Below are 20,869 nucleotides of genomic sequence, written 5' to 3'. Positions count from 1 at the left end.
CCCAATGACTTTGCTCGTCAGAAGATTGCAAAAGGTGATGATGTGGTTCCAGGACCCTGCAACCAGCATAAATATGAACTAGTTGCCAAGTAACTGAATTTTGACCACATGACCACAGAGACGCTGCAACGATCATAAGTGTGAAAAATGGTGATAAGTCACTTTTATCAGCGCTGTTGTAACTTTGAACGGTTACTAGATGAACTATTGTAACTTGAGGACTATGAGTATGCTTTTGGATGTTGGCAATGTGTGTAACAAATCCTATATAAAGATATATTTATCCTTTGTTGGGTTGGTATTATGCTAAATTTTGAATTCAGCAGCAAACTGTTTATCTGACGGTAGGTAGTAAATGTAGATAGATAAAGCCACAGGGCTCACATTATTAATGCTACATTTGCTTTGAACTGTTTACATTTTTTCATGGCTTTTGTAGCTGCCTGAAGCAATGTTATGTATAAAATCTTTAAAATGTATAAACAAATTAAGAAAACCTACATTTATAAACAAATTTAGGAGGTGTTTTTAAAGGTGAAAACAGCAATAGAATATATATAGATGCTCTGTTCTCTCAGGTAAATTAAACAAGTTGGGGAAACAAAAATGTCATGAATATGTATATAGTTTTCTCCAAGTCTATTTTTGCTCCTTAATTGCTGTGCACACAATTACAAATAATGTAATTTGTTTTAATGTTACAAGGGTAAAATGTATGGGTGGAACAATGAAAAGAAAAAACTACTACCATGGTTATACCTAGATGATAATCCTTGAATGTGAGTTAATAAGCTTTTGATTTTTTGATGTGAACTTTTGGGATATTTTAAAATGGATCTTTTTCTGCTAACAATTAAGAGATCCTCAAGTGTAACTGTTTATGCCAACAGTTAAACCCACTATCACAAAACTGAATAAATTTGGATCCCACCATGGGATGGTCGATATGATAATTTTTGCATTAATCCATGTAATTTATGTAAATAATAATCAGGAAACATGCAGACAATAGAGGCATGTCCTATACACATATCCAGAAAACATTTTCATATACTCAGTGCACTGTTTCATGGAGTTCTTCAGTTCTAAAGATATCTTTGAAAAAGATAATTAACTGTCAGTTAAAGATGCAGGTTTCAGTTTTCTGAATCATGAATTGTACCACTGTGTATATATATTTGACTAGCTCCAGTTTTTAGATTTTTTGCTTGGCAGACATTCTTTTTGGGAATGTTTGTATATAACACCTTTAGCTAACTGGATTGTCTGGGATTAAAAATGAAACAGATTTGCTATATCTCCCCTTACTATTAAGCTAAATAATTTTTTATCCTTCTTCTAATGCTAATGGTGTTGTGAGGTAATCCAGATCTCCAAATTGATTTGAAAATGCCCTTATGGAAAATCGGGATAGACACTAGGATCTCTAATCAACCGGATGATAATGATGCATTTTAAAAATCATTTTCTATGTTAAAATATAAATAACATTTATCACTTTCTGACAGTATGTACAATTAAAGCATTTGTTGATATCTTCACTTGGACCAGTGACACATTCAGCCTCAAAGTAATTTGAAAGGATCATAAAATTCTATGAGATTCCAAAAATTACAATTTGTCTTTATAAATATTCATTATCAGTACATTTATTCAAGTCTTGAAGACTAAATGTCATTAGAAACTAGTGACCCATATTTTTCCTAAACAGTGGGAATATGCCTTAACCTCAATATTGGCAACTTTATTAGGTTTTAGAATATGGCTTATATAACAAAAAATAATATTATAAATTTCATAAAGCCTATTTTGTTTGTACAGAAAAAGAATGTGCATCATTAAAATCTATGTTTTGCAATTCCCTGAACAATTATTTTTGGGGAAGAAATAATTGCATACATTAATTTCAAACAAAGTTTAATATTTTCAGATGTACATATTCTTCGGAATCTCATAGCTACTGCAGAGAAACAGAGAGCTGGACAATAGATTCTCAGTGCCCTTACTATTGCCACAAGATCAGTTCGTCAAAACTGAAAGACACATTCATGGCCCCATTTGCCCAGGGAATTAAAGAACTGATGTTACTTGCATCTTATGTATAAACTGCCTATAGATTTTGCAGGGCAATTGCAATGGAGTGTGATTATTATTATTTTTGCATGATAAATAATCACGTATTCATTTATCTATGCATGAGTAGTCTTAATCATACAGTTTATATTATTGTAAGTGCATTGTTTTGTTTTCTCTCTTTGTATTTTGTTTTTATTCATTTTGTTATTTCCCCCCTACTCTTGATTATTAAAAAAGAAAAAAAAGAAGATTTTCGTGCAAGTCTTTGTTGCAGTTTATTGTATCCACAAATCTCATATAATTGATCATTTTACTAGCTTCAGCTAAAAAGTCTATAAAACCACAATGAAGAATTTGATTCCTCTAAAAACAAACTGCTTAAAGAATTCTGTCTAGATTGTCTTATTAACAGTAAATTAGCACCGGGCTTTCAATTTGTCAGATCTTTTCTATACCTCTATTTCTGTTAGAGTAAAAAAATAATCTAAACAGTTCCAGACATTTCTCTCACTGAGGGACTCATTATTTTCACAGAAGCCTTAACATTATTAAAATCCTTTGAGAATTATAAACTTTCTAGCTACTCAAGGTTCAGGATTAATTAACTGACTTGGATTCTTCCTCAGCCTGCTAACTCTTTTGTTATAAGTCACTTAGTGGTAACTTGTTAAGTTTTTCTTCCAGGCCTATTTCTGTTGATTTATCATTATGGTATAAAAACTCAGTCAAAATGGGAAGGGTATAATTTTTTCACAGATAATATCCCTGCCCCTTTGCCATAATCTCTCATCCAGTTCATGGTCCTTGCAATAGTAAGACAACATGATGGAGATCAGAATTCCTGTTTTCTTCTGCTTTAATCAGTTTTGTCATGGTAACTTGCTACTGTGTTTTGAGGACGACATGAATTACTCCACTGAATGAACACCAAGAGAGAGAGGGGGAACCATTGAATTTGAAAACTAGAAGAAACCACAAAGTCCATCTAATTTCACCCTCTGCAGTGTGCAGGAAAACTAGTTAAATAAACTTTAGAGTTCGCTGTCCATCTTTTAGTAAAAAATCTCCAGAGGTGGAAAATCTTATTATATTATATTTGACTTTGTGTCTTATCACATCTAGCTCACCTTTCTTGTTACTCATAATTTGTCTGTTAGTGTAGTATCAAAGAAAGGTAAATCTGGCCATGGAAAGGAAAGAGAGCAATGAACAATTAAGAGAGGAAAAAAGATGAGTTAGTTCTGGGAAATTGGAAAGTATGAAAAGAAACTTAAAGTAATCCTACTTGAATTTAGTTTGGTATAAGATGAGGCAAAACAAACTCTGATAAGCTTTTCAAATTCTGTTAGTCTGTAATAATATAGAATATTCCTGGACTTCCTTCTGCATATATTTCTTGGCTTTGCTTACCTCATAGTGTTGACATGTAGAGACATTTAACATAATGGCTTAGATGGGTTAGATGAAAAAGGGAGAGACTATATTCAGTCTCTCCTTTTTTAAAATTACATGTACTTTCTTTGCTTCTTATTTAAAGTAATATTTCCCCCAAAAAATTGTTTCACTGCTGTACTTAACTATTGTTTAGCAATCTGTTACTCACCAATGGTTCTTATAATTCCTGCCCCCTTAAATTCTACTTTAAAACTTTCCTGATCAAATTACCAAATTGCCACCCAAAGATGAATTTGTTTAGGTGCCATCTAAAAAAGGTGAATTCCATTTCCATAAAGCAACTGCGTATCTTTCAAGTTTGCATCATTAGTGAAAAATGCTCTGTTGATTGCACCAACTATGCAATCAGTTCATTTGAATTTTTTTTTCTCTTTTTCTTGATAGGTTTTTGTCGTCAAAGGGAAGCACTAATGAAGAATATCATCTAAGCCCCAAGATCCTTCATTCTTCTTCCCAAGGTATAGTCAAATGGATAAATAGGAAGGGTTTGTGATCAGCAGGTCCAATGAACTTTGTCATTCTTTCCATCTTAATTTGAATTTGGGCAATTGAAAGATAGAATATATGTTGAAATGAAAAGTCTTGGTGAAAAATGGGAACTTCTGTTCCTCTCATGAGGGAATCATCTACAAACACAATTCTCTTCTTGTTTTTCTTGGCTGGTGATATGTTACTTCCTCTGTGAAAAGTTGGCAGAGTATTAACTTTGAAGGACCTTTGGAGCTCACTTATATTTCTAGATGCTGCTATGGATAGTGGAGGTTGGAGCTGGTTGCTAACTACTACAACAATGGTCTGCTTTGTGATTGTCTTGCTTTAAAAAGTGACATGTGGCCAGGCCCCTTGGTGAAGTAGTATGTTTTGACTTTGGTTTCCTGCTTGTGAACAATGACTTCCACACTGCTATTCAGTAAGTCTTCATCTTGACAAATAAGGTGTAGGGTTGATGCTCTGGCATCTAATCCACCAGATTTTGCTTTCAGAACTTCCACTGATTGATTCTAGGTGAAGTCCATGTTATTTTGGGGTGAAGAACAAACACAGCACATTTGTTGCAGATGATAGTTGGAATTTGGGGCCATGATGCTTCTTATATGCTTTTCTGAGGCAATGCTACATGAATCATATTTCTCCATTTTCCTGGAGGGAAAAAAATCCATTTTTCTTGGGCCTGGATAGAAACAGCCATGGCTGTTTTCCTTCACTGATTACTTCATCAACAATTTTCATCAATCTAAGGATGCTGGAGGTTAGATATGTTAAGATGAAAAAACATTTTGGAAATATGAATGTTTGAGGGTTTTAAGGTCTATACACTTTAAGGTCTATTGAACTTTGGGTCTATACTAGAAAACATAATATGTGTTTTTTAATGTTGTACGCCGCCCTGAGTCCTTTGGGAGAAGGGCGGCATATAAATCCAATAAAACAAAACAAACAAACAAACAAACAAACAAACATGGACTTGAAGTGGGATAAAACAGATCTGCAGGCTTTTCAGTTTACCAATTTTTGAGAAGCATTGCCGAAAAAGTACCATTATCCTAAGCCAAAGAAAATATCTATGCAAAAAAATATGCTTGTACTACCTACAAATAGAACAAGAACCATAAGTCCTTTGGCTTTTCTATATTTATTTATTTTATTAGGTCTATCTGCTGTTTCAATCAAGTTTGACTCTGAATGGCTTATATTCTAGAAAAGCAGTAAGATCAAACACTAAGCATAGCATCAAATAATAAAATAACAATATAATCTATGTAATAAACAACATCCTAAGTACCGAGGAACAGCCATAACACACATACCCTCCAGGCTATCCCCTCAATTCCTGAATATCTGCCATTTAGGTCATAAGGAATTTAGAAAGAGCAAGCAGGCTTGATGTCAGGAAGAACTCTTGCTCCTCCAATTACAACCCTCTTGCACACATCACAACTCTCAGGAAAGCGTCCACAGGGTAAATCTGTTACCATCCAGTTCACTCCAGTAAAAAAAATATCTCATTGCAATGGGTTACTCAAGCAGTGGCAAGTTCCAAACCTGCTTTATTTTCACTATTTAAGTCAGGCAGCTGGCATGTGCTATGGGCTAAATTCCTTATCAGAATAAGACTTAGCAGCTCATTTAGAATTTAAAATTTTATTAGGCAAATAAAGAATTAGTCAAGATTTGAAGACAAAAGTAGAAAATAAAACAGTAACAAAAGACAATGCCTTCTGCAGAAGTTACTCACCAGTCAGGAATATACAGACAGAATGAAGGCAGAATAAGTAAAGCAAAATATAACCAGTACATAGTACAAATGATTTTTCACTAAATGAAATCCAAAACTCTAATCAGAATCCAACATCATTATTCCCTAAATGGAAATATTTTCCCCAGGATCTTCAAACTCAGATTCTAAAGGCTGGGGGCATTGATTTATCAGGAGCCAGCATCGGTGGAGATATTTTAGCTCCTCCTGTGAGAAAAAAAAGCAAAAGAGAAAAAAATGGAGCTGCCCCTTTCTTTTCTTAAAAGCGCTTCTTACTCCTGATTGGCTCTTTGGTGTTTGATTTTACCAAGGCTTTGTGTCAGCCCACTGCCTAGTTTGACAGATTATGTCTGGTAGGAAAAAAAGGGATTTCATTTCTTGCCTTTTGAGATCAGGAGTTGCAGACAAGAGTTCATCTCCCACATATAATCATACAGGTAATCCTTGTTTAGCGACTGTTCATAGCTATGCTGCTGATAGAAAAGTAACTTTGCAACTAATCCTCACATTTATAACCTTCACAGGTATGTTAAACAAAGAAAAGTTCAAATAAGACAATAAGCACAATTGGGATTTCACTTAGCAACACTTTACTTAACAACAATTTGTCTGCCTCAATTGTGGTCACTAAAAAGGATCACCTATATTGTTTTATTATTTTTATAAATTTTATTTCCTGCGATAGTCAGCTATGTACTAAGTATACCAAATTTTGAGATCTTCTACATCAAGTTTTACTTCTCTGGCTATGTGTGTATATGCAAAATGGATTTTTTTTTTTTTTTGCTGTGGGATCTACGTAGGTATTCTGCAGTTTTTAATTAGTGGCAGGTAAACAGACTATGGTAGATTTCTAGTTTAAGTTCCTTATTCATATAGGCTAGTGATTGTCTGGAAAATCCATTTGCAAAAGTTCCCTCCCCCACCATTGGGATTTGATCTGAAGGCATTCATCTGCCCCCGCCAGAAGATCCCATCTATCAAATGACGTTATCTGTTGAGACCCACTTTGTAGCGGTGCCCATCCAATTCTCTCCACTGAGGGCTCAATTCTGAAGATGTTGCATGGTCCTTAGCCCTGGGCCAGGATGTGAGTTGAGCTCAGCACATATAGTTGGTGTGAAGTTATTACGATGCCTAGTTAGAGTATAATGTGTTTTAACTTGGAGGGGTGTGTGTGTTATTCTTACTATATTATATGAGTTTGATTTTTTTGTTAGCAGCCTAGGATTATTTTGTGATAAATGCCCATATAAACCTTTTAGCTAGACAGATAGATAGACAAACATAGATGGATAACTGTCCATACTTGTTATTGAGGGGTCAGATTATTATTTACTTCTAAAAATAGGGAATACAACTAAGGTCTATTGAAAACAGGCTACTTAAGAATTCTACTGGAATTTTCACGCTTAAAGCCATTCTGTGAATTTTTATGATCTGGGTTATTTGGAAGTAGCTCAATTTGATTATGTGTTTTCATTCAGATCAAGCTTCAGATAAATGGAGTTCCATTTCTCCACAGTCTATTATGGGGGGAAAGCTGAAATAGTTGTAATTTTTAATCAGTTAATAAAACAGGATGAAATCTACAGGCAAATTAGATCATTATGCAAGGAGGTAATATGCCAGGTACGTTACAGATTATGCATGGTTTTCAAACCAGGTTTAAATCTTTAGCAAAGAATGATAGTTTTTTTCCAAATGAAGTGCAGTTGGTTGTTGGAGCCGAGGTGCAAGTATAACATATGAACTTGCTGGGTTTTTGTTTTTTTTACAATGTTGGTCATTAGGGAAGACCAGCTTGCTAATGCATCTAGCATAAAAACTGTCACAATTAATCAGGATAAATACTTTAATTATTGTCCTAGGGATTTCTCTCTACCACCACAGTTTCTCTGCTTTTTAGGGAACTGTGATAGGGCTAATCAACAGACATGATTATAACTCAGATTCGAGGGCAAATCAGTGAACTGCTGAATTCAATATTGTCCCTCCCTCTCTTCCACATCATGTCATTTTACATAAATGGTACAAATATTTTGTGTATGTCTGCCCATGCAAAACTCTGCCACTTTGTCTGCATAGAAATATATTGGGTTCAGAACTTCAGAATCCATTGTAGAGGACTTTATTGGAGTACAGATAGTCCTCGATTTATGGCCAAGGTTGGGACTGGAATTTCCACTGCAAAACAAGGCAATTGTTAAGTGAGTCATGGCTGATTTCATGACCTTTTTTGCTACAGTTAACTGAATCACTGCAGTTGTTAAATGAATCATGTCATTTAAACAAATCCAACTTCCGCTATTATTCCTGCTTGTCGGAGCTGACTGGTAAATGACAATCACATGACCCTGAGATGCTGCAACCATTGCGAATACACGCTGGCTGCCAATTGCCCATATTTTGATCATATGACCCATGGGAATGCCGTGATGGTTTTAATTACAGGGACTGGTTGCAAGTCAATTTGTACAATGTCATTGTAACTTTGAACGGTCGCTAAATGAATGATTGTAAGTTGAGGATTAACTGTAAGATGGATACAAATTGATCCAGAAAACCAATCTGAAGAGCAGAATGAATCCAGAGATAAACTTCAAGATTCCACAAGCTAGTATGGATTGAATATGGGAACTTCAACATATTGGTGATTTATTGCAATCTTTAAATGAAATGAAACACTGGTACACCAGGAGAGCATTTACCAAGAAACTCAGATTTAAATATTAGCAAAATAAGCCCTGAGATCACATTTGGCCAAACATTGTTTTCTGAAATGGCATATAAATTCATGTGAAACAAAAGTAACTGTGTAAAAAGCATGCAAAGCTAACACAAGATTAAATGAATAATTCTGCCATTCAGTTTGCGGACAGGGACCATGTTTCTTTTCTTTTTTTCAATTAAATCTCCAGCTGAAAATATGTATAACTTTAATATAATAAGGTCCAAATTAGAATGAAGATATTGTACAGATGGACACATTTGAGTTGTAATGTTGCAGTTCTGCATATGCTTATTTGGGAATGCACTGTCTTTTAAAATTTAGTGGGACTTCTTAGCAGACATATGTAAAATTTTATGGGGGAAATTTAGTTCCGATTTATCTGGTGTAAAAATTAAGTTGTAGTACTGTATTTTGTAACAATCACATAATATTTGAAAGGAAAAACTTTCGATAATTTCTTACGGTGTTATATAACACAATTATCAATTATTTTTGGGTTTGAGTTAATTTTTGACAATAAAATATAGCATATGAGTAATGTTATAGACTGAATAGTAGCTTTTAGATGCAATTAAATTCATTTCAAAACATAAAATACATCTGTGTGAAAGAGAAATGATTATCTACCCATTTTAGGATCTTGAGGTGACTCCTGTGACCTAAATTTCAGGCAATTATTGCAAGGTATAAAACAACCATAGTTGTAATTAATAACATCTATGCATTATTCTGCAGGATAATGAGGTCAACTAATTCAATCCAGGTCACATGGAATGGTATACTAATCAACTGTGGCTTTTAAAGTGAAACTAGTGGACAATTTGCTAATATTCAGCTGTACTAATTTCAGTGGAATGTAAAGACAATCAACTTCAATTTATTACCATTTCTTAAAGGAGACACATCTGACTTATACTCTGTCCTCCTCTAATTATGCTTTAAATTTTGAAAATAAATGGTAAGCATCACTTACCTTGGCAGTGTTCCTGTTTCTCAAATGAATGACAAATAAATATACAAGAGATTAAATGGATAGAACGGAAGAGCAAATAAAAATGAAAATATCAAAATTATATTATATATATAATCTGATTAATAGGATGCAAAAAATATTTTCCAAAATTAATTTGGGCATTTTGCCAAAAAAGCCTGGAAAAAATGGAAGGACTTTATGAAATGCATGGGGAAATATTTGTGCTCAATTAGAAATAAAAGAAAACAGAAATAAAGAAAAATTGTGTCTATAAAAGCACATCATGGGACTCTCACTAAAAAAATGAGAGAAACTCCACTACACCTGGTGTGTTGTACATGCTGACAGAAGGGTTGTTATAGACGGCCGATTCCCCGAGCAATGTGTTATAAGGGTTGTTAGTGCCATGAGGACGAAGGAGAGCATTGGTTATAAGATGGTTAGCCATGGCTCCTGGAGCAGCCAAGAGAAAGACAAAACAAAACAAAACAAAAAAGCAAAAAAAAGTCAATCAGGCAAATTTGAATTAAAAAAAAGAAAATAAAATTTTCAGACTGACAACAATTTAAACAGTCCTGATTAAAAGCAGCCAGTTATTTCAAGCGGCAAAGCTAAATGCCATCAAAGCAGACACTGCCGACAATGAAGACAGAAATGGATTGCGGTGATGCAAAACCAACTTTTGAGAATGTAAGTTGAAGAGTTACTCTGCATGCTTGCCACATTCAACCCTTGTGAGAAACTTGGTAGAAAAAGCCAAATAAATATAAGGAAGACAGCCAAAACAAAATGGCACAATTAACACCATCATGTTAATCACAATTTTTCTTCAGAGTTCTCTAGGTTTAAGGCAAAATTATTTAGGATATTCAATTAATAGCACAAAAAGTAAAAAAAAAAGATTGCTTTGAGCAATAATGCTATAACGTTCATTGTCCTTTTCTAATAGGACCTCCCCTAGGTCAGCTTGTACTTGGTGAATACTTTGTGATGGTACAGGAGCTTATTATTCCACATTCAGATATTAAGGTTTCATTCCATATTTACAGTTCTGTTCTGTTTCCTTTTTACAAAGAACTAACTCTCTAACTTGTTAGTAGCCAAAATTGGCAAATTTTCTTGATTGATTGTCTGATTGTGTGCCATCAATTTGTTATTGACTCTTAATAACTACAGAGATAGATTTTCTTCATGATGATGAACCTCGTCTTTGAGCTCTTCCAATGGTGCACTCAACAAGGTCCAATTTGTATAAAGACTACTTTGCTCTTGATATAAAGTAATCCACCCAGAAATAACACCCAAAAATTATCTCCCTTTTTATAACTCAGCGATCACACATATGAAAACCCTGATCTAGAGAAAGTAGATTCCAGACAAGATTGATATCAGCAATTAAAGTTAAAAACAAAAATGAAAATGTTTTTGCCCAACATGAGAGTAAACAAGCAAGTTCCAAAGTCGGCCTAAACAAACAGCCTGATAAAAGATTATTGTCTTGTTGTGAAGCTTTCCTTTCTTTTAACTGAGTTGGAATGGTAATTGCCAAACATTTCAAGAATTGCTGTTTTTTTTTTAAAAAAATGGATCACCTTCTGTCAATGATTGGCACAAGATGAGATTCTGACATAATTCCAAGATGCTGGCCTTGTGCAAGAAATAATTCTGCAGGGCCAAAAACTGATTGATGGTATTTGTTCTGATTGCAGGCTGTCCAGTTGACCATAAAATGCTATAGGAACTATAGGAGAGGAAAAAATGGTGACAATAATGATATAAAAGTATACTGTACAAGGCAAACCTTTGAGGTGGGCTCTGCTATGCCAATGTTAGATACATTATAATAGAAGAAAAAATTAATCTGGAGAAATGCTCAGTACTGTATTTTGGCAAACAGAACAGGCACCTCTTTTCCTTTGCCAATGACTATGAAAAAAAGTGAAGACATCCTTGGTGCTGCAATTGGAGGCCAGTGAAAATGGGCATGTTATTATTAATTTTTGGAAAACTGGATGTCCCTCTACCAAATTAAAACCAAGCAAATGGAACTCAGGTATAGAATTTCCTTATTGGAAATATCAGCTGACCATCTATAGGAAACTTAGTGCCTTTCATTACCAAATAATTGTAGAATATTAACTTGCATAGCAATAGCATTTAGACTTATATGCTGCTTTATAGTGCTTACAGCCCTCTCTAAGCGGTTTGCAGAGTCAGCATATTGCCCCCAACAATCTGGGTCCTCATTTTACCAACCTTGGAAGGATGGAAGGCTGAGTCAACCTTGCGCCAGTCAGGATCGAACTCCTGGTAGCCAGCAGTGAGTTAATCACTGCACCACAATGGCTCCTATCCATGCATATCCCTATTAAGTTCATTTGGATTTGGATGATGATGTTGAATTGAATTTGTAGCCCATTGTTCTGTTTCATTCAACACTTAATGCATCTTATACCGTAATAATAAAAATACAGAATATAACAATATTAATGCAAATGAAAATAATACCAACATTAAAATCAATGAGTGATGTGCTTTTATCATCTTTCTAAATCCTGGAAGAAGGAAAGAAGCAAACTGTTTAGGGAGTTCCACAGCCTGGGAGTCAAAAGGAGAAGGTTGTTTCCTGCAAACCTGAACATCAAACTTCTGACAATGGGAACATCTTCAGAAACTTCCTGCTGATCAAAATAATCTTTTCCCAAGAGCACAGGGTGGTGTGCCTAAGGCTCCCTGATGCAATTTTGTATTCATAGCAACAAGCCTGTGAGATAGTGACTATCCTAAACTCACACAATAAGCATCCATGACTGATGCTTGAGTTGAACTGTTCTTAATTGCTATACCACACTAAATGTGGAACTGACGTTTTTTACAACATTGACAAAAGTTGTACAGTTTTAAAACACCATGTTTTAAAACTACATTTTAAAGTGAAAATAATTGCATTTCAGTGTTTCATTTTGAAATTAATATTCTTATTTTAGCATTAAAAATTGAGCTTAGTTGCCAAGATTTACCATACATGCCATATTCCATGGTGTTGCAAATCATACGATTACCAAAATTATAATTTATAAATCTAAACATACTCACTTCCCACCTTTCTTTAATTTTTAGGAAACAATGATTTAGGGCAGACTCCCCAACCTAATCTCCTTTACAATGAGTTGGATTACAGCTGCCATCATTCTTAGCCAGCATAGCTATTCCAAGTTTAGCAGGTTGGGGAAAGTGACTTACAGTAACAATATGCATAAAGTATGATGGAACTTGTTTGGATAAATACTCATTGCATTGAGAATAAAAACTCATTAATGACTTCCAAATGTTCAAACCATTTCTGCTTTAGGATGAAGAAAGAGAACATTAAAAATTATTTCAATACACATTTTGTGCACTAAAACAAGTGTAATACTAGATTAAAAAAACAATAACATGATATACAGAATACAGAATACAAACTTGAAAGAGACCTTGATGGTCTTCTAGTTCAACACGCTGCTTAAGCAGGAGACCCTTATACTATTTGGGATAAATGGCTGTCACTCCTTAGAAACCTGCAGTGATGAAGCACCCACAATTCCTGAAGGCAAGCCATTGCATTGATTAATTGTTCTCACTGACAGGAAATTTCTCCTTAAATCTAGATTGGATCTCTCTTTGATAAGCTTCTTGTCCTACCCTCAGTACTTCGGATAATAGGTCAACCCTCTCTTCTTTGTGACAGCCCTTCAAATATTGGAAGACGGCTATCATGTCACCCCAGACTGTATCTTCATTAGACTAGACATACTCAGTTCCCGCAATCATTCATCATATGCTTTACTCTCCAGTTCCCTAATAATCTTTGTTGCTTTGTTGCTCTTCTCTGCACTCTTTCTAAAGACTCAACATCTTTTTTTCATCATGGTGACCAACGGACTCACTATTCCAAGGGTGGTTCTACCACAACAATATAAAGCAGTACTAACACTTCACATGATTTATATTCTATCCTTCTGTTGATACAGCCTAAGACAGCATTGGCATTTTTGGCAGTTGCAGCTGATCTTCTGTACTTTTTATAATAAGACAATCTGACTATGTTTACAGTAATTACTTGAATACATATAACCAAAATGCATGGGGCTTGGATGGAAAGAAGTCTGAGCAATAGGAACAAAACGCTCTCAGTTTCTAGTATATTCTCAATATTTTAATATCTGTGTTATCAACTTTAAATGAACAGAATAATTTGTTTAAGGGATGTTCATGGGCCATTTGTGGTATCATTTGAAACTACCATCAGAAAACAATCATTTATGCCATTCTTTAGCTGGCTAGAAACCTTCTCCAATTTTCTTTTAAAAGAGCTTTATTCATGCTACTTCCTCAGATTATTTTGTGAAAAGGACATAAATGAAAGATGGTATTTCTGTCACAACTTTTTGAAACTTTAGAAATGTTTTTGAACTTAGGATACAACTTATCTCATCAGGCCAAAGAATTTGAACCTTAGATCTTACGCCTTATCCTTCAGTAAAATGATTATTTATTTAAATTTTAGTGGCTGCCCAGCACCGATAGATGTCTGCTGTATTACATTTGATACATTTAAAAGACTTTAATACATTTAGCCTGGACTAGTCAGAAACTGTCAACTGATTTTAAGTTACAAGTAGTCCCTGTTTAGCAACTGCCCTGTACAACAACCTTCACAGTTATGACAGTGATGAAGCCAAGCCAAGCCAAAATAAGATCATAGGCACAATCCAAAGTTTACGTAGTGACCATTTCACTTAATGACCAAGTTGCTGGCCCCAATTATGCTAGCTAAATAAAAATTACCTGTAATTGGCAGTATGATTAGTTAGCATGGAAGAAGGGGAGCATTCCCAGCTTGGGATGGGGCACAAACAATTTAGCTCACATTAAGTATTTTTTTTTCCTGGTGGGACCAATCTATCAGGGCAACCTGGTCTACCCAATTATGGGACAGAGCATACTGCTTTCGTTTTCACCTTTCAGCCCCAATTCAGGGGCCTTTGCAGGCAGTTGCTTTGAAACATAAATTTAAAACATAAAACATACATTTAGTTCACATTATACTAACTAACCTAGTTAATTAATTAAACGATTACATTATTATACCTCAGTTTCCACATGTTTTCCTCTAATCAAAACATGATGGAAAAAGAGAGCTGAAGGGGTCCCTTCGTTCATCTATTCTAGTCCATTCTGTGCTCAGTGTTCCTTTCCTTTGCTTGAGCACATCTTGTGAAGGAAAAATCACCACTATCCTTGATAACTAGCTACTTTCCTTAATATTGGAAAAAGCACAATATGCCCTTTTGTAACATAAAAGCATTATTTCAGTTCCTGTTTTCTGGAAAGAGTCTTTATCCTTTTGTGTGTGACACTAGACCTGAAAATTTCTATTGCTTCTCTTCTTGGTCGATTATCCTGAAAAGAAAATATGCCTTGTTCTCTCACTCTCTTTATCTTTATAAGGGTTTGTTTATAATCCCTGAACATCCTCTTTGTTTTTTCTTTGCATCAGTTCCAGCTTTCTTAAAATGTGGTGCTCAAAACTGGAAGCAGTAACTAAGAGGGACTCTAATCACTTCCAAGGAGAGAGGAAAGAATATTTCCTTTTGATTTGGAACTTCACTGATGCAATCCTGCACTTGTTCTTCTCTTTTAGCAGCCATGTATGTGGATTTATTTATATCTTTTGATTATTTTCAGATCAAATACAATTTCCAAATATATTTCACACACACTGTTACCAAGCCATCCCTATCCTATATCTGCTTTCCTTTTTTAAAGTGAAGACCTTTGCTTTTGCCTTTTAAAACAATTCATTCTATTATTTCTAGTCCATTTCTATAACCTATCAAACTATATTTTGTTTCTGTTTCCTTCAGTATTAGCCTTCCTTCAGCATTAGTATTCTACCTAGTTTTGTATTAACATCATTTTTGCTTAGGTTTTTCTTCACTTTTTCATCCAAGGCTTTAGTAAAACTAAATGACACCAATGTTAAATTTGAGGAGAAGCTTAGCTTGTCTAGAGTATTTGTGGGGAGGAAATCCTGCAATATAGAGACATAGCTGTAAAAAAGGGAAACACATTTTTTAAACTCTCTCTCTTCCTTGTCCAAATATCATTACAGTCTTGCTGGGCAAACTTCATTTCATTCATTGTTTCTAATCCTGGACACATTGAAAAGGATTTAAACAGGACTAAGAGTAAAGAAAGACAATAATGATAGTTAAGAGATGCAAGTTGAGTCCTTAGCCTTTGGAAAATATACCTGAAGGAGAAAACGATGACTTTCTTTAAGTGTTTAACAATTTATTCTCCATTCTCTCTGAATCCAGGATATGGAATAATGGAAAGTGAATAATGCTCCCTTTCCAGAAGAAACGGGTCAGTCATCTGTCAGGAATGCTTTATAATGCTACACTGTGCACATAAGCCTTGAGGCATTTATGGGCTTAACACAAAAGACTAAAAGAAACAGCACATATAACATTAGGAAAGAAATAGATTCACACATCTACTTACTGTCCATGAGGAATATTTGGGTTAATGCTCTTATTATTTATTTGATTTACATTTCATCCTCAATGCTTTGATCACTTTAAATAATATACAGCATGTTACATTAAAGGTGAAAATGCCAAATAAATGGAGTTTTCTAACTATTAAGGGATTTCTAAAATATCTAGGCAACTTTTCTAGGCGACTTTGTCTTTTACACTTATAAAGGAGGAGAGCAATTTGATCAATTTTTGTTGGAATGGGAAGGCATTTGGAGGGCACTTTAAGATTTAATGTAATGTACTCCTTTTGGAATAGTAATGTAATATAACACATTGACAAACAATTGAGAAAACTCGGGTCTTTAAAGGCATGTATATTGTACTTACAGTAATAACGTAATGGCTACTTAGAATTTAACACATTCAGAACAAAGATTGTTTTTTCATGTTCTGATAATAGCAAAAAATAAGATGGAAGAATACCATATTTTCAGATATAAAGGATTGGATTTCAGAGCCGAGTGACTTCATTTGAAAGAATGATAAATGAATAATAATGGTGATGGACTTTTATTTAACTTGAGATTTGTTTAAGGCAAAAACTGATAAAATATTATAATTCCAGGAAATCTTAGACCTCTCTTGCTGACAAAGAAAGACAAAAAGATCAGCTATCCTTGATCTGATTCAGAGAAAAGAGTAATGGCAGAGTGCTTGATTTTGCAGGAAATTATAGGTGAATTATCAAAAACCTACTTTGAATTTTAAGAAAACATTTTAAACAATAAATCTCGCAGCAAGTAGCAATTCCTAGCTAACTAGTTTTTTAAAAATTAAGGAAGGTCAGGCTTGGTTAGTATTTAGCAGGAGAACACCGGAAATCTGAGGGCTGTATTCTACGCTGCACAATCAGGGGAAAAACCATATCTATAGAGGATTGTGACTATACTCTTGCCAAGAAAACTACATGGATAGACACTTATAGTAATCATAACATATTGTTTCAAGAAGGGAAAGAAGGAAGTCAGCTGACTAAGTTGAAAAGCTGAAAATCAACTCAGATCCATATTGGAGATGAAAACAGGAACTTGTGAACTAAGAAGAATGTCTGAAGTTAAAGAATTACAGCAATTACAGAGCTTGTATTGGGAAATGAAATGCACAAAATCTGCTAAGGTTACTGAGAGATGCAAACAGCAACAAAAACGGCCAATTTTGACGCGTTTTAAATAAAATGTGAACAGAAACGGTGCACCAATACCTCAGTGAAGATGTCAAATAGCAAGCAATTAAAAGAAAAGTCAGAACTACTCTACTTCTATTTTCATTGAATCTTATCTGATAAGAGGTTATATTTTCCTTCAGGCAATTGTGAATTGTAAGTCGCAGAAGCAGGATTTTAGTTGGAGTTTGACAGAAACAGTTCCTAGAAAATGGATGAAGTGCTTAATGCACTTGTCTTCGCTAAATGTTATTTTCAGTCAATTCCTCAAGAGCATTTTGAAAGATTGCCTTCCAGGTATTAGCTACCCCACCCAGGTTTTTGTTGGCAATTCTGATAAGCAGATATGCCTGCAAATGTTAGATGAGTAATCTGTAGTTCCTCAGATCTTACTATTCTCTTTTCGTTTGAAGATAGGAAAGTTTGCCCTCCTCCAAGTTATCTGATTCTTCATCCATTTTCCAGGTCTCTCATTTTTACCAAGCTCAAGGCTTATCAAGTCCACTGTCAATTATTCCTTTTTTTTCTGCACCATGAGGATAATGATTCTGCAAAGAACAGTTACAACCATATTACTATGATCTTTGAAGATCTGGGGAAGAAGCTCAAGAATCCGGAAGCTCAAGTAGTGGAAACAGGAAATTTTTCAGGCCAGCAAATTATCTAATCAGTATTCCAACAAACATAGAATTCTATTTTGGGGTCCACTTTAATGTCCTGTTTTCAGCCATTTTGCAGTATTTTTTGGCAGTGCAAATTTGCCCACATGTTCCTTCAATGTCCTTTCTATAACAACTTAAACTCAACTTTCTAATGAAGTTCCACCTTCTAAGGATTATTTTATTTGCATTGTTTGCCATTGCTTTCTGCAGGAAAATAATTGTCTTAATTTTATGATGTTATTATGTATGCTTATAATTTTATGCTGTTTATGGTTTTTTTTAAAAATCACATGACCACTATAAAGTTATAAATAAGAATAAAGGATAAAGAAGAAGAATGTAGGTGAATAACTGAATATGTACATAATGTCAGTGGGAGAGATTTGGTTTCTGTGATCATGGTTTGCACTACCTGACATGAAATGGATTGCATTTCAAAAGGACTTGTAAAATTATATTTGGCCAAAATATGGCAAGCTTGGTTAGCAGGACTTACTGAATTGTGTACAACTTAGAGATGAAATCCTATAATAAGCACTTGTGCATTGGAGAAGAAAGAGGGTACGTTGTTACAATGGGTCTTATTAAACATTCAGTGAAAAATCAGAAACACCATTAGCTCATAAAATGCACAGCTGTTGCTATGTTCACAGTAATGTTAAAATTCTTAACATCAGAAGGCATAGATTTAATAGACATAACAGAGACCTGGTAGGATGATTTCCATGATTCAAATATTGCAAGTGAAAAATAGTATTTATTCAAAAGAAAAGAAACAAAAAGGGAATGTACAGGCTGAGTGCAGTCAAAAATATATTTTGGGAAATCTCAAAACATATTTTAATAAAGTCAGAGCAAGATAAATAGGATTACATAGCAGGAGAAGATGAAAGTTTTTTTTTAAAAAAAGTATAAAAACAAAATTGCAAGCAATTCCAATTAGGAGAAATAGGAAGGACAGCATAAGAAGTCAATGTGGGCTGCACAAAAATTTACTGAAGATCTGAAGATAAAAAAGGATACAGATGGGAGATAGAAAGAAGGATAAATAACCAAGAAAGGATACATATACATAAGCTGCAGAGATGGTATCAGAAAAACTAAACTCATGTGAAGTTGGTACAGGATGCCAAACAGAACAGAAACTATTTAATTATGTGAATAAAAAATAAGACAAAATCGTAGTATTCCAGCTGTTTAATGAAGATGACAAAATGCTAAAATGCAACAAGAAAAAGACAGAGCTACCCAGCTTAGATTTTGGCTCTGTGTTCTCCAAAGAGAGGGCATATATTCCACCAGGCAATTGTGAAGAGGAACATGAAGGGGCAGAAATGAAACTTGAAATAGACAGAAGATTGTCAAGGAATTCTTTGAATGAGGGATAGGTGTATTGCTTTCTAGTGTACAGAAGGACTTTGCTGATGGTCTTGCTGATCCTTAATGTCTGATCTTCGAAAATCCCAGAGATTGGATGAGATGCCAGATGACTGGAGAAGAGCAATTGCAGTCCCTCTCGTCAAAAAGGGGAAAAAGCAGGATCCAGCAGCAGAGAGCTACAGTCAATCTGATACTGTAGCTGGGATGGTTTTTTTTAGAGAAGACCATAAAGAGACTGATTGAGAATAACACATCTTGGGAATAACACAGTGATTACCAAAGGTCAACATGGATTTGTCAAGAAGAATTCCTTATTTTCTGAATGGAAAATTTTCTTAGTAGATTGTGGGGATTCAGTAGACATTAAATATATTAATTTCAGGAAATCTGATTAGGAAGCTAGTTAAGTATGGATTGGATAGCATGTCTATTACATGGATCCACAGCTGCCTTGAAAATCATACTCAAATAGTGTTCATCAGTGGTTCCTCATCAAATTGGAGAGAGGTATCAAGTGGGGTGCCACAAGGATCAATCCTGGGTCCTTTACTCGTCAACAGTTTCATTAATGACTTGAATGAAGAAGTGGAGGAATGCTTATCAAATTTGCAGCTGACACAAAACTGGGTGGGATAAATAATACCCTAGAAGACAGAAATAAAATTCAACATTGATAGGTTAGACAATCCAGGTTGAATATCTAGAATGAAATGTAATAGAACATGCAAAGTTCTACACTTAGAAAAAAGGAATAAAATATATTAGGTATAGGAAGGGGATACTTATACTTATGAAAAAGATTGATGACCTATGTATTTTACTCCAACTCAGTTCTATAATTCTGTGAAAATAGTAATCAAGTAAAAACGTTTAATCTGTATACATATGGCAACTGTACAAAGAACCTGCACACTAATTAGTCCAAGAGAATAATATTTTAACATTTAACAGCTTTAGTTTAGCTTTCAGAATGTGAGATTAGAATATGTGTTCTTTTAAAGATATCTTTCAACATTTAATTCTGCAAAAGTAATAACCAAGAGTACTAAAACTTTAATATATTTTTTCTACATTACTGGAAAAAAGCCATTACTACTTTAAAGATGGCATATTGATAATTTGTACCCAGATAATTGCAATACTGAATCCTATATAGTTTGTAATCCTGTATGCTGTATATTTAGTGTTAGAATTTTATTTCAGACCAGAATTTTATACAACTAGCCCGCAATGCTCATCTGAGGTATGAAATCAGGAGTATGAGGCTGGAAAGTACCATAAAGAAAATTGTACCAATGAATCGAAGACTGAGGGAGATACACTAGAAACTCAAATAGGGCAACTCACAAAGATGAGAAAGATTGCCCACAGGGAATAACTTCTTCTATTTCTCCCCCAAAATACTAACATTAGTCCATCATGTTGTATTATGTTATGAGGATCAGGACCAAAAGGGACAGGACTGATACTCAACCACAAAACCTCTTACAAGATTTCTGAATTTGTTCATCTGAAATCGAACCAAAAAGGGGCACAGTCCAAAGCATGGAATGAACTTACACCCACTGTCAGAACTAAGA

At 34.5% G+C, this 20,869-nt stretch overlaps 1 protein-coding gene across 1 annotated transcript in view; it reads right to left on the bottom strand.

The window, feature by feature from the left end:
- The window catches only part of ADGRL3 (adhesion G protein-coupled receptor L3), a 586,346-nt gene that overhangs the window by 39,009 nt on the left and 526,468 nt on the right, over positions 1-20,869 (bottom strand). The window contains exon 24 of the mRNA XM_081943236.1: positions 9,820-9,948. Coding sequence (XP_081799362.1) covers positions 9,820-9,948 — 129 coding nt within the window. The remainder of the gene's footprint in view (positions 1-9,819; positions 9,949-20,869) is intronic.

Source organism: Natrix helvetica, assembly GCF_964273705.1.
Source record: "Natrix helvetica genome assembly, chromosome: 2".
In the NCBI taxonomy this organism is placed as follows: Eukaryota; Metazoa; Chordata; class Lepidosauria; order Squamata; family Natricidae; genus Natrix; species Natrix helvetica.
Note: the sequence above shows the minus strand (reverse complement) of the source record. Positions and strands in the feature narration are given on the sequence as shown.